The 13,678-nt window shown below is 40.2% G+C and overlaps 1 protein-coding gene across 5 annotated transcripts in view; it reads right to left on the bottom strand.

Annotated features, from left to right (window-relative positions):
- Positions 1 to 13,678, bottom strand: part of pald1a (phosphatase domain containing paladin 1a) — a 58,173-nt gene that overhangs the window by 32,471 nt on the left and 12,024 nt on the right. For all 5 annotated transcript variants that reach the window (XM_040135625.1, XM_040135627.1, XM_040135623.1 and 2 more), the window contains 15 exons: positions 12,013 to 12,192; positions 11,368 to 11,532; positions 11,100 to 11,260; positions 10,365 to 10,440; positions 9,245 to 9,399; positions 9,019 to 9,115; positions 8,545 to 8,649; positions 8,111 to 8,206; positions 7,862 to 7,996; positions 7,440 to 7,556; positions 6,766 to 6,945; positions 6,409 to 6,606; positions 5,721 to 5,861; positions 5,505 to 5,576; positions 1,006 to 1,146 (listed from right to left, as the gene is read on the bottom strand). In XM_040135625.1, the coding sequence (XP_039991559.1) occupies positions 1,006 to 1,146; positions 5,505 to 5,576; positions 5,721 to 5,861; positions 6,409 to 6,606; positions 6,766 to 6,945; positions 7,440 to 7,556; positions 7,862 to 7,996; positions 8,111 to 8,206; positions 8,545 to 8,649; positions 9,019 to 9,115; positions 9,245 to 9,399; positions 10,365 to 10,440; positions 11,100 to 11,260; positions 11,368 to 11,532; positions 12,013 to 12,192 (2,019 nt within the window). The remainder of the gene's footprint in view (positions 1 to 1,005; positions 1,147 to 5,504; positions 5,577 to 5,720; positions 5,862 to 6,408; positions 6,607 to 6,765; positions 6,946 to 7,439; positions 7,557 to 7,861; positions 7,997 to 8,110; positions 8,207 to 8,544; positions 8,650 to 9,018; positions 9,116 to 9,244; positions 9,400 to 10,364; positions 10,441 to 11,099; positions 11,261 to 11,367; positions 11,533 to 12,012; positions 12,193 to 13,678) is intronic.

Here is a 13,678-nt window from a genome sequence, read left to right as displayed (position 1 = left end):
AAACACAATCTCCAAACTACCAGGCACAGCTTTCCCAGACGGAGATGCAGCTGCCTTTCATCCTTTTCTTTCATGTTGCAAAGATTAAAATACTCCTCTTCCTTGTTTCTCCTTACCTGCTCTTCCTCCTTAACGCATATTTAATGAAGGGAATCTAACAAGTTCAGCTAATCAGTGGACTTGCCATTAAAAAGACATTCAATGCATGTAGCAAACAAAGCAGCTGACACTGATATGAGATGCTATTTAATACTGCTTGGACCATGAACAGCACAAAATAATAAAGCTTTGAGAGGTCGAACCACGAAATCCCACAAGTAATCATGTCTTTTCCTGCCCTTTTTCCTCTCACTCTTTCCCATTTAAACCCAAAGGAATTCCATTGAGTTTTAGAGATAACGCATGTTGCACCAAAATCGTTTTTCCACACAGCTTCTGCCTACACAGCAGTGGATCCCTCTCATTCATGTCAGCTGTGGCTGTAAAAGACATTAATACAAGTTCTTGACGCCATCTATGGGGCCCATGTGAAACTGCACATGAATCCACAGCAACATGCTGATTGTGTCCCAGCATGAAGAAGAGAGATTCGTAAGTAAGAAGTATTTGTTATTTTTCTGACTTTATCTACCTCTTGAGAGACAAATATGTTGGGAGGGTTATCAAAACTCAACAAATCAGACAGGAAGTTCGGGGGGATGCATGATGATGCTTTTGAACACAACTGTTTATCCTTAATTTCCAATATTTATATTCAACACAAGTTTAGAACACTCCTCTGGACTGCGAGTTTGCATTTAAATTCTTCAGAGGGCTCTCAAACTCTAACTGTAATCCTAACACGTCCACTAAACCGACATCTAACCTACATCCTTCTTTTTTTTTTGTTTTCAGTGCTGTCACATTGTGAATTTTCACCTGTTTAAAATCTACTTCAAGTAAAGTGAATGTCCTGTATCTTAGGGACTGGGTAATGAATGAATACTACAGGGACCCGTGGTGTACCTGTCTGTATGTGCTGATGATGATCTCTCTCAGATGGTAGTGCATGGGGGTCATGGTCTCGCTGACAGAGTCCAGAGCCATGTCCACCTCCCTCTTCATCCTGTGACCATCGGGGAGCAGACGAACCAGCTGCATCACAACCTGGATGTTGGGAACAACAGACAGACACTCATTATGTTTTCAGCCAAAAGTTTCAAGAAATGTTTCCAAAGTTGTGACAACACCAAAACATTGAACATGCACCTCTTACTCTGGTGTGTGTCTATATATATATGTTTTTAATTAATTATTATTATTTTATTTTTTTTCAAAATTTCAATTTCTCTGTTTTCTTCTGTCTTCTTTTAAAATGCTTGACAAAACAGTGTCACCAAAAGGTCAATTTAGCAACTTTTCTGCTGGAGCAGCTGTTCTCCATCTTCAGCAGATGGCGCTTTGCCCACTTGTCACAATATAGTAGATGTTCCAATATCTCCTGTAAATGCTGACTTAAAAGTTGAAACTGAAAGTTTATTCTTGATCTTGGAAACAAGACAATCTCAGGTAAATTTAGTTGTTCAAGGGCTTTCGGTTGTATCACACAATCTTCCTTGAGGTGAGATAGTTGTGTCAGTAATGCTTTAGATACAATATGACGTAGTTGAGTTTGCATGTGATGAAAATAAAACTGCCTTGCCTGGAATTTGTGTTTTTATGTCTTTCACTTTATGTTTTATTCAGTGTTTTTAATGGATTACGTAAAGTGCTGTGAATGATGTTTGTGTATGTAATGTGCTATGTAGATAATGTTGCCTTGGCTTAGAGCAACAGCGGCATCTGGCATCATCACACAATGCCAAAACGTATGCTGTCTTACCATTAGAATGAAACAATATTCATACAAATACTATGAGTCCTGATTAAAACAACCAGGCGAACTATCCATCTTGTGAAGCCTGTTGATAATGGTTCTTTGTGCAACACTCAGCTGACCTGATAATAACAGTACTGCCTGTCAGTCCTGACCTAACTGAAGTATTGGTGCGAGTATGTGTCAGCATGTTCATTTACAGTGTTGACCTGGCTGAGATGGGCAATGTTTCCCTCAGCATGCTTGTATGATACAAAACCACAACACTGTGTGGAAAATAGTTGCAACCTCGATCACTAAACCTTGTTGGTGGCCCCTCTGCAGATGGTTCACTTCAGATACTAATGATAACACAGATAATAATAAGAAGAAACAGGCGGCTGTTAGGGATGAAAGCCAAGGAGCAGGATAAAGGAACAGAACAGGCCTCCAGGCAAAACCCTATTTTCTCATTCAGGGTTTGTGTCAGATAAGCAGCGTCAGCATGCAGCCTGATCATTGCGCTTGGGGGGGGGGGGGGCAAAACACACACACACACACACACACACACACACACACACACACACACACACACAATCTGTGCCAGTTTACATAAAACTTCTACACATTTCTCTTAAGGTACTTTTTTGTCTTACGTACTATGTATCCTGCTGACCGTTGCAGTCCATGACAAGCCTTGTAAAACACAGACTGACTTTACAAAACAATTAAATCTATGTTATTAAAGCCATTTTTTTCTTTACACAATTAATATCATTTGCTGAGATGAAATAGGCCTGTACTGAATTTTTACAAAAATTTACAAAAAGACAATTTCCTACCTAAGACTTAATCTCCACATTTTAGTGTTTGTGTCCACCTTAGGTCGATATGTTTAAAAATTACTGATTGGGCATCTGAGGACTTGTCAGTCGTGCAAAACAAAATGTAACCAATTTCCTAGAGTTTCAGATATGCACAGTGATTAAAAAGCAATTTTTTTAAGGCTTTAATAAGGCTTCAAGTTAATCAAATCCTTTTTTGGACACACGGGGGCAGCAGAAAAAACTTGTGAGTACAATGCTGACATACAGTATCATCCCCTTTTAAGTTGATGTGGTCAACTTATTACATAACAGTTTCTTATTTACGCATCCAGTGGTTACGGAGAAACACTAGCATTGGTTTGGCATTGTGTTTGTGGCCACCTGTTGAATGTACGTCCAATATTCACTCTTCTTTTAGCTCTGTTATTGGTCCCTACCAAAATCATAAGGGAAATATCTGTCTCTTTAGCTGCTAAATGCTCCACTACGTTGGCAAGCTAGACGCTAACATTGTCCGTCTGCTGTTGGGTGATGAGTGGGTAGTGTACAGTGGCTTTTTAGAGCTTTTGCACAGAAAACAGCTGCCTGCTGCGGTCAAAAAAATGACACTGAGAGATTACACGGCCAGAGTGAACCAAAACAGTAAAGTGGCAGCTAAACAGTGAGCTTAAACTCACTAAAGCTCCATAAAGCCAAGGAGAGCTGCAAATATGGGCAATCATTCTCAAGTGACTTCATTCACTATGTCACATGGTTATTATAAAAATATCAATTAGAGCTGCTTTAACATAACTACTAAGGGCATACTTCCTCAAGATGCCTCATACACTTGGGCACTGATTATCAGAGGATTACTTATCACACATCACACACATCATTATATCACACCAGGAGTTTCTATATCACACTAGGAGAGGATTATTTAGCACCACACCAGCTCCTCCCTGACGTAATGGTTCGGACCTCACAGCCATAGCGAAACCTTTTTTACAGATAAGGCAATGGGGATGGCAACACCACACTCCCGTCAAAGGCTAAACTGGAGGCAGACAGGGTTTCCCTGGCAACCGCTCTGTGTATCCCAGAAACTCCGGTGGCCGCACTGCTGTGACTGGCATGCAGTATTGTGTGCCTGCGGAGTGCGGCCTCTCTCTGTTTGTCACTGTTTACAGTGCAACCACTGATTCACTGTCACAACTCTGAATCAAGAAAAACACCCAGAGGCTCTAATTCACAGCCACGATTCAGAGAAGGGGAGAAAAGCTTTGGCTTTTGGCTTTGTTCGGGCAAAGCTTTCACTCACAGGTGCAGAGTTCGAGGTTAGAAGATTAACAAGGGCTGTACATTACCCCTTTCATATAGAGTTGTATTGCATGCATTGTTCGTTTGGAGGAACTGGTGGTGGGATTCATCAAAGAGGTTCCATAAATCTGAATGCAGTAGACATCAACAATGCACTTTATAATAGCTGCCCTGTCACAAGCAAACACACAAATGTTGAGAAAACCCCCTCAAAACATCTCTTGTATTAAAGTGATGGTGTGTGAAATAGTACAATTTAAGGGTTTTGCTGCCCTCTATTGCCTTCATTGACTCAACAACACACACATTGCAGTGGAACAAAGAAAGAAATAAGTGCCACCTACGGAACTTCAAGCTTCATCATCAGAGACAGGAAAAGGGTTTAAAAGGTTCAAGTGTGTGTTATTTTGACTGTCAAGTGACCTTTGGAAAGTGCAATGCAAAAACACGATAGCAATATAAACTCAACGGTAAAGGAGTCGCCAAAATAAAACTACAGGCTGGCAGACAGCAGTGCAGCTTGTTATGCTGCAAGAGGCTGTAGAGATGCGAGACAATTTTGCGAGATGTGTACATTTATTTTTTGAATTTGAAATTGTGAATTTATTTTCCCTTTAGTGACACGAAAACATGTTACTGTTATCTTTTACAGAGTTGATAAAACATAATTAATAAGTGTTGGCATGATTATTTGCTCATCATGATATGTTATTAGCATCAAGCATATATATTTCCCAAAACCTTTTATTTTATTCTAGTTTGACTGAAGTGACATGGTGCAGACTTTTTGTGTTTATTTTTGAGTCATGGTTTTCATTTTCATTTTAGAAAAAAACAATCATGATGAAGATTAGAATCCACTTTGATTACACACAGTTTATTTTACTTTAGAGGTGCAGCCACGGATCATGTCTCAGTACTAGCACTCATTTGAAAACAGTTGCTAAAAGCTGTGATGGGAACTGACCATGAAACTGGAAAAGCAGATGGAACTGAAAAAGAAATCCAAATCAGTAACTCTAAAAGGGCTGCAACTAACAATGATTTTGTTATCAATTAATTGTTTTATTATTATTATAATTGTCAGAAAATAAGAAAAAAATGCCCCATATAATTTCCCACAATCCAAGGTGTCGTCTTCGAATGTCTTTTTTTTCAGACCATCAGTACCCAAAATCCAAAGATATTTAGTTTAGTATCAGGTATGACAAAGAAAAGCATCAAATTTATCAAATGCTTGCTTAAAAAATGATTAAAATGATGATCCAACCGTTAAAATGGTTGCTGATTAATTTTCTGTTGACTGACTGATTAATTGACTAATCATTGCAGCTCTAATTCTTTGTCAATATGTATATAAACCGTTGTTAGCTGAACTTGTTTTCTTATTTTTCTGAGATCAGTAGTTTGCACTTCTAGAGTTTACTAAAAATAATGTTCATTCCATTTAATATGGAATTTAAAAAATGGACAGAGTAGATTTTTATCACATCACTCCAAGCTGTAGAAGGCAACGGTTTGGTTGACTCAAGTGTGCATACCTCAAATTCTCCCTTTGTGTACTTGGCATCAGGAACACTTACAATCTCGTCATCTGCAAACTCTGGAAAACCCTGTAAGTGGAAGACAGCAGTTTGTATGTTATTTTGGATGATGAAAACCTCATAGCCACATTTGATCATTTTTAGGTAAAATGGTGTTAAAATACAAGGGCGCTGGCCTAATGAACATGCAGAAAATTCAAGGGAGTGTCTTACGTTAAAGTGCCAGAGAGTCAGAACAGCGACAACCATGGCGGTCGTGGTCCTGCTTTTGCCGTTGGAGCAGTTAAAAACAAAGGCTGAGTGGGAGTCCTCAGCCAAGGCACTCTTCATGGCCTCCAGCAGCTTATCAAAATCCTGAGAACAAGAACACAAACACACACACACAGTTCATGTACAAAAAAAAAAAAAAACACACACACAAAACTCTACCACAATAGCTCTTTATTTGACCTACATTTATTTTTTTCATAAGGGCATCAATTAAACATATGACAACATATTTGATCACATTCTTGACTTTCATTTTTTTATGCAGAATCCTACTTGACACCGATTTTATATGAGCAGATATGTTACATAAAATAAATTAAAATATTAAATTAATGCTACATCAGATTGCTTTAAACCTCATTAACCGCTCTAATTTTACATTATAAAGTCATGAACAATAATGAAGAAATTTGAGTGGATGAGAAAAAGTGTAACAGTTATTAGATTTGTTTATTATTGTGAGGTGAAAAGCTCAGTAATAATCTTAACCACCAGAGGGAGCACAAGGCTCATGTATCGTCTCCTCTTTGCATTACAAACAGCTACCAAAGGAAGCTACGAGCTATTTCTGTACCTCATGCCTTCACGTTTGTGAGTATATGCATGTTTATGCACCCCCACACATCATTACCTCCTCCCTGGGCGCGCTGCAGTCCGGCAGAGGGATGCGTTTGTAGACAAGGCCCTGGTGGGAGCTTTTGTGCTGGTTGAAGATCTCCTGGACCGTGAGGCAGCTTTTAAACATCTTCATTTGTTTCTCCTGCTCCAGTGTCACCTCCAGCCACTTCTGAGCTCGCAGGATCACCTCCTTCAGAGACGTCTCGAGTTTCTATAGGCCAGGAGGGGACAAGAGCCCTTTTACTTCAACTGTTTGAAGCAACTCAAAAGCTTGAAATGGTAAAACTAGTGACTGTCGTAGGCGCTCTTGATCATTAATCTGATTATATCAGCCCTGAAAAGCATCTAAAAAGCATAATTTTCACTCTACCTCTATTAGCTGAGGGTCAGATGATGGGATAGGAATGTGCTGGTCCAGGCATGACGGCTCCCTCGGTGTAAAAATCTGACCATTTCCTTCCAACACCAGCTCCTCCTGCAGGTTTACCCACAACACGTGGCTGTGCTTCCTCTTCTCATCCGTCAGATGGGCCAAGACTGCTCCGATAGCCTGCACACAGCAAGTTTACAATTAGACAGCAAGTAACTGGAAGTCCGGCTCAAGCATCCTGAGGCGGGCGTGTCAGTGTCCACAAAATCATCACAAGTCTTTCCTCTGAGTCAATCTGTACTCTCCTGAATAATTATGACTGCAGGGATGCATTTTTGTGATGATTACAAAACTGGAAATAACATTTTCTGCGATGATGGGGATGCGCAAAATCTGTCTTTTACAAATTATATTAAATATTCTCTTACTTGTGTATGTACTTGATTTGTATGCCTCGAATCTTTAATAAGCCCCAAAAATTACTACTTATGGAGATAAGTATTATAAATACATCCTCTCTTGATGGAAGTGCTAGTCCATAAAATAAACTATCAGTGTAAATCTTTAATCCCCTTTTCAATCCCTCAAGATTATGTTTAAGATTTATGTGATTAAATATTGTCAGAGAGTGAATAAGAATTAATCTCATGATAGTGTGAGGGAATCTACTGCACCTCTGATGTTGGCTGAGCCACTCCATAAACAGGCATCTTGGGCACTCGTCTGAAGTTGACCGCCTTCATCTCCTTCAGTGTGCTGAGCACGTCAGGGGCCAAGTAGTCATCAGCAACCTGTGAAGACACACATTACATACATAATATACGAGGCATATGAAGATAGAGATGATTACATGGTTGTGTGAGCAGATGATGGCAGATTAAAGATATCTTTTAAAAAAAAAAAAAACATGGACATCATGTGGCGAGCATATCAGTATTAAAAAGAAAAAAAAAAAAAAGCAGTAGCATTTGTATGCATAAACAATGAGAATATAGCTGTGTCCTGCACGACATGGTTTTGGTTTCACATGGCAGACACACATAGAATCAAAAGTCTAGGGACCACAGAATCAGTCCTCTGTGTCTGATTGCCTCACCAGGACACGGGTTCCCCTGGTGACCAGCTCGGCCGGAGCTGAGAGCTCCGATAGGTCCATGCAGGCCAGCAACCTGTACAGCCACGCGTGGCAGCACATCCACTGGCTGAAGTTGGACACAAAGGCAAGAGGATACTGCAGGATGCAACAACACAGTTACAACTCAGATTATTTTCATGGCTTGCAATCTACCTCTGATGAGTATTCATTTGCATCAGTAAAGAAACTTACACTGGAGAAAAACTTTACCTGTTCATGCAGGTACGCATTAAATACAATCAAGTAGAAGTAGCGCTCCAAGCTCTGCATGGTTCTGTTGAGAAAGTAGTCTTTGGTACTGCTTCCCTAAGAAACAAACAAAAGCCTCAATACCTGTTCAAAGTAGCAGCTCATAATTCTGTAAGGTATTTCTTTATTTCTCTAGTGAAGCACCTCAACTAACCCTGCATTTAACATCCCACTGATTTCCTGACAGACAAGAGGACATGATGCTAAAAATTCAACTCCCTTACTTGGGCCCATCAACTTGAGGGCCCAAATCGATAAGGACTTTTTATGCCCTTATTTTATTTAGCAGAAGAAAAATTGAGCAGCAGAAGACACTGGAAATCAAGAGCCAAATTTACCACAAGGTGCTGCCTTTGAAAGGAAATTGCAGGTTGCTGCCCACACATCGTACTAACCTGAATCTGATAATCTTCTCCAATCCCTTCCAGCTTACTCTTGTTCTCATATATTGCTTCTTTTATGTTGTGCATTTCTGAACACAGGGCAATAGCCTGGTCAACCTATCAGATAAAAACAAGACATTATCAGCTTCAAAATGTTGGAGTGTCACAGTCAAGATGAAATATAAAACCAATTTGACCTTCTAAGACCTTGATTTAAATAATATAAGATAAAGATCCCCTCCAGAAATGTTGAAGACATATAAAAATACTTTGTTTTGAATAATAATAAAAATTAATAAATAACAAACAAACAAAAATCAATTATCTCATTAAAAAAATCCTTAAAATTACATTTATTCCTTCTCCCTCATTGAAAGCTCAAAAATGTATTACTTTAAGGATTGTTGTTTAAAAACCTACCAATTATCTATTCACTTTTTTCTGTCTTACACCAGATGTTATGAGAGTGTAAGTAATCTGCTTTACCTCCTCCATGACCTGCTGTCCATTAGGCAGCTTGTTGATAAGAGACTGGATGACCTTGAAAAGTGGTTTGGGCTCTGAAGCTGCTGGCTCCTCAACTCTGCAAAACAAAGCAAGCACGGTCAGCTCCAATCTTACCTGATATCCAAAAAAACCTGCTGAATGAAACCAGTTTCAAAGCTTCATCATTATCCTTGTTTTCCAGATGCCTTTGATGCTGAGTTCTTACTGAGATGGCGGTTGTGAATCACCCCTCAGGCGATTCATGACCAGTGTGCCCAGGATCATGGCTAGGTTGGTGCGGCCAACGCCCACCTGGCAGCTGAAGAGCAGCGCAGGCAACGGCCGGGACGCATCATGGCCCAGAGACAAGCTGGGGCTCTCCTGGAAAGCAGAGCACATGTAAAGCAGAAACTCTCAGTAGTGCTCAGTTCCACTGTAAAGCACCTTATATCTTTATGGTGGGAATGGCATGTTACTATCATAACAGCAGTACAAAAGATGAAAATGCTCCCCAGTGAGCGTGGTTTTAGTGAAATGCAGTTCAAAAGAGGCTAAATCTTATATCTTACATTTTAGCACAGTAAAATATAGTCACTGAGAAGCACTTCAGCTAAATTTAGCAGAGTTTAGTTTAGTCTAGTTTAGAGCCTTCAAATCAGTTTTTACTGGGTCATAATTTTAAAATTTTGGAAATATCTCAGAGGAGGAAACTATGGTTTTAAAGTCTGTTTAAAAAACAGAAATTGGATATTAGGGATCTTTCAACAAGGAAGACTCTAGGAGGACAATGTCATAAAGGAGAAATATAGAAGGAAAGTGTGCAAGCGTGAATGAAAGAGTATGGCAGGACTCAGTAAAGCTCCGATCCTTAAAAAAAACAAACAAACAAACAAACAAACAAACAAAAAAAACAACAGGAGCCACTTTCCAACCACAGGGAACTGGACTGGCTTCTGCAAGTCAGTCCAAAAAAGGGCAAAACAAGACAAAAAGAACATCCTGTGTGAGTGAAGGGCAGGACGGAAACCAGACAGAGCGGATGACAAAAGAACGGACATAAAGTGAGTACAAGCTGCAGGTTTCTGCCATTTTTTAAGATAACTATCGCACTTAATAGTGATATATAGCACAGACAAGACAGTTTCAAAAGGCTACATGTGGATTAAGAAAAGCTACTATGACCCTCGCTCTGCCTCAGTGAGAAAGTCCAGACGCACTCCAATATTCCAGTCATTAATAACCTTAATCGCAAATCAAAACACAACACCATTAAGCAAAGCACAACCAAAAAAGGGCTATTTAATTGGTGCACTTGTAACATTATTGACATTTTTACATGTGCTTACCCTGAGTATGTTAACAAATAGGTCAAAATCTTCTTCCAATGGTGCTCCCTCCATTGGTAATGGTAACCTGTAGTACCTGCAATACAAAAGATTGTTACATGGGGGGTGGAACCTGCACGTGTGTTGTGTCAATAATGTTCTTACTTAGTTCACAACATACTGCACATAAACGTTTGACCTAAAGTGAGACTCATGAGCTGGGCTCCCTCATGTTGTGTGTCTACTTCTTTCAGGAGTCTCAGATAGAAACTTCAGCTCTTCCAACAATCCACAAGGGATAATGGGAGAGATCAGAATCATGAGGTCATTAATCTTCCTTTAAAAAAAAGGAAACAAAAAAACAAAAAACAAAAAAACACTACCTGCACTTTCAAACTATAACAAAACATTTTGCTGCTTTCATTTTTGACTGTAAAACTTCAAAAGCGTCAGAGATGAGGCTTCATGGCTCTTCTCGGTAAATAATATATTCTCTGGCCCTGGAAATGTCCTGAGCAGCCCATGACATGTCAATGAAGCTGATTCTGCTGATCTGATTGCAAACAGGATGCTGCAATCTTTAGTTTTTGCACACCCCTTTCTTCCAAAAAGCAGGGCAACCAGCCCTTGCACAAACAAGCACCACTATTTATAACCTGCCCTGCATATTCTGCAGCATCCAGCCACACGCTGCTCTGTCTAAACTGACAAGAGAGCCGAGGAGGTAAGGGCTAATAAAGGGACAATGTAAACAACCTGTAGGCCGTCATGGTGAACATTGGCCTCTTATAGACCTCTTCAGTCACATGGATGTCCTCCTCACACGTGATAGAGATCTTCTGTGGCTCGTCTTTAAAGTACTCAATGTCATTGTAGACGTAGAAGATGTTTTCATTGAGCTTGGCAAAGTCGTGGAGCTGTGGAGGAAGGAAGAAGGGGGGAGTGTTTAAAAACTGCTACGAACTGTATTGTACCAAACAAAACTTTGTCACATGTAGATGCTGAGTAAGTGTATGTTCGTCACCTCCTTCCTGATGGTGAGCTCCAGGCTCTCCACCAGTACCTCCTTTTCCAAGCCATGGAGGTTCTCGTGTAGGTTTTCCTTCCTCCTGGGGGTGTACGGCACAAAGTCATCTTCCTTGTGCAGGAAAACCACCGGCTCCTCTCTTACACAGAAGAATATAACCTCCTGTTTGCAAAAGCACAGCAAGATGGGCATCAAATGATAGGTTTGTAAAGCAAATGGTTGTTGCCTTCTACCAACTACACCACTTTCAAGAGCAACTGGAAACAAACTGTTGTCATATGACATGCAGCACATGAGTAAGGAATTAAGAGAGGCCTGATGTATAATTTTGTCAATTTCATTTCAATTACGGTCAGTTTCTAGCTGCTGTAAGCAGAGAGGTTCATTTTCCACTGGTACACATGACCGCAACTTTCTGTTTGCTCAGTTCTACAATTCAGCCACAGCCTCCACTGAGCACTTGACTGCTCAAATATTTACTGACAACACAGCTAGAAAGAGCCCAGGCAGCCCAACACAGGCACAAACACAGGAAAATATAATCTACCAGAGGACCTATGTCCTTTGGTAGATTTATCATCTACAGAGAAGTTGTCTAAAATTCTGCCTGTATTAATGTGTATAAAAGAAAATAACAGTGACCTCGTGTCCTTGCGCCTGGAGCCTCTGGAGAACCTGTTTGAAGCCATTCAGGCTCGGCTGACCCATCCCATACAGCGGGTAGGATCCCTTGACTTGGCGGAAGTTGGGCGCCCCATAGCTGCCTGTGGTATTCAAGACATCTGCCTTGCTGTACACATCCTGGACCATGAAGTACTCCCCCTGGAAAGCAGTGCATGTTTCATCTGAGTTCATCTTAAGGGCAGGACCCTGTCACAACATTTTCCCAGCCTCCACTCTACCATACCTAAATTCTGCAGGGCAAAGATGTCATAAGTAAGGTGGTCGGATAAAGCCTTTTAAGCTTTTTTAGTAGAGTTTTATTGAAGTTTTTTGTCCTTCACCCACACAGAAACACAAAAACAATTGGAAAATGTCTAAATCTCTTCTTCCTCCTTTTTCTGCTGGCAAACAACAAAACTGACACAGTCTGGTTACTGTGTTGACTAAACAGATTAACTCTCAGCTCTGTCACCTACCATCTCCCCAAGATCCGTTCTACTGTGTTTCAATAGAGCTGAGTTAAAATATAGTCATATTTTCATGCTTCTATTGTAGGCGTGAAGTATAAATTAATGACATGACTGTTGCTTATAATAGGTTAACATTAAGTCCTACACTGCTGGACTTTATCTAACTATCAAATCACCCGGTTATTCATCTATGTCTTCAGACTACATAAACATAAATACAGGTCAATGACAACTACGGATGGGTTCCAACAACCGGTTCCAGGTTGGTAAAATACCCGGATTCGTGAAACTCTGATTCAACAAGAAACTTCTCGTTCCCCCTGTTAACAGCAGCATTGTCACACGTTTGTATACGTCATTGATCTTTTATTTTTCTTTGCTGAGGCCCGTAGTGTCAGAACAAGAGGGAAAAGAGGAAAGCTAAACAGGTAACGTGAATTAAAGATTCGATAACAGCGATGGCTGCCGAGCTTAATGAATCCAGATATTTTACCAGGTTGAAACCGGATCCAAAATGGACCTGGCTAGCGGGAACCAAACCCAAACCGTCCATCATCTTAAAAAAAGAACTTGCAGCATTTTTGTTTGAATTTGAGAAAGACAAGTACCGGTGATACACCAAATTCTGTGACCTGCCAGATTCTGTGACCTATAGCTGTGCGACAAATTTTTCATCTTTAAGTAATGTTAAGTGCATCGTGCATGCAGAAAAATCAGTTATTTATTTAGCTATTTTCTAAATAATAAAAGTACAGTTCATATTATTACCACTGTATAGTTTTTACTTCTGCAGCTCTAGCACAAATCCCTAGTAAGAAGCAAACACCATTTTTCCTCACAGCATAGGGGGAAAAATTAGTCAGGACAGGGTCACTGAAACCCAACAGGGCAGTGACAAAATATGTGGTGAAAGCCCTACACCCTTTTCAACACAACGGAATCTGTGGAACCTCGAAAAAACCCCTGGTTTTCGAAATGGTTCGGATCCGAGAGGAAGACCCAGTACCCATATCATGCGATCAGCTACTGTACTGTATATTTGCATTCAGAATGCGTGATAACAGACAGAGTTGGATGATATAAAGCTGGCTTCCCAACATTTGTGGTACACAACACTAGTGTAAGCAGGCATATTTCATTGTACTGGAACCTTTGTGTGTCGACAATCTGTTTTC

Source organism: Xiphias gladius, chromosome 9, assembly GCF_016859285.1.
Source record: "Xiphias gladius isolate SHS-SW01 ecotype Sanya breed wild chromosome 9, ASM1685928v1, whole genome shotgun sequence".
Classification (NCBI taxonomy): Eukaryota; Metazoa; Chordata; class Actinopteri; order Istiophoriformes; family Xiphiidae; genus Xiphias; species Xiphias gladius.
The sequence above is the reverse complement of the archived record's forward strand: the minus strand, read 5'-3'. Positions and strand labels throughout refer to the sequence as shown.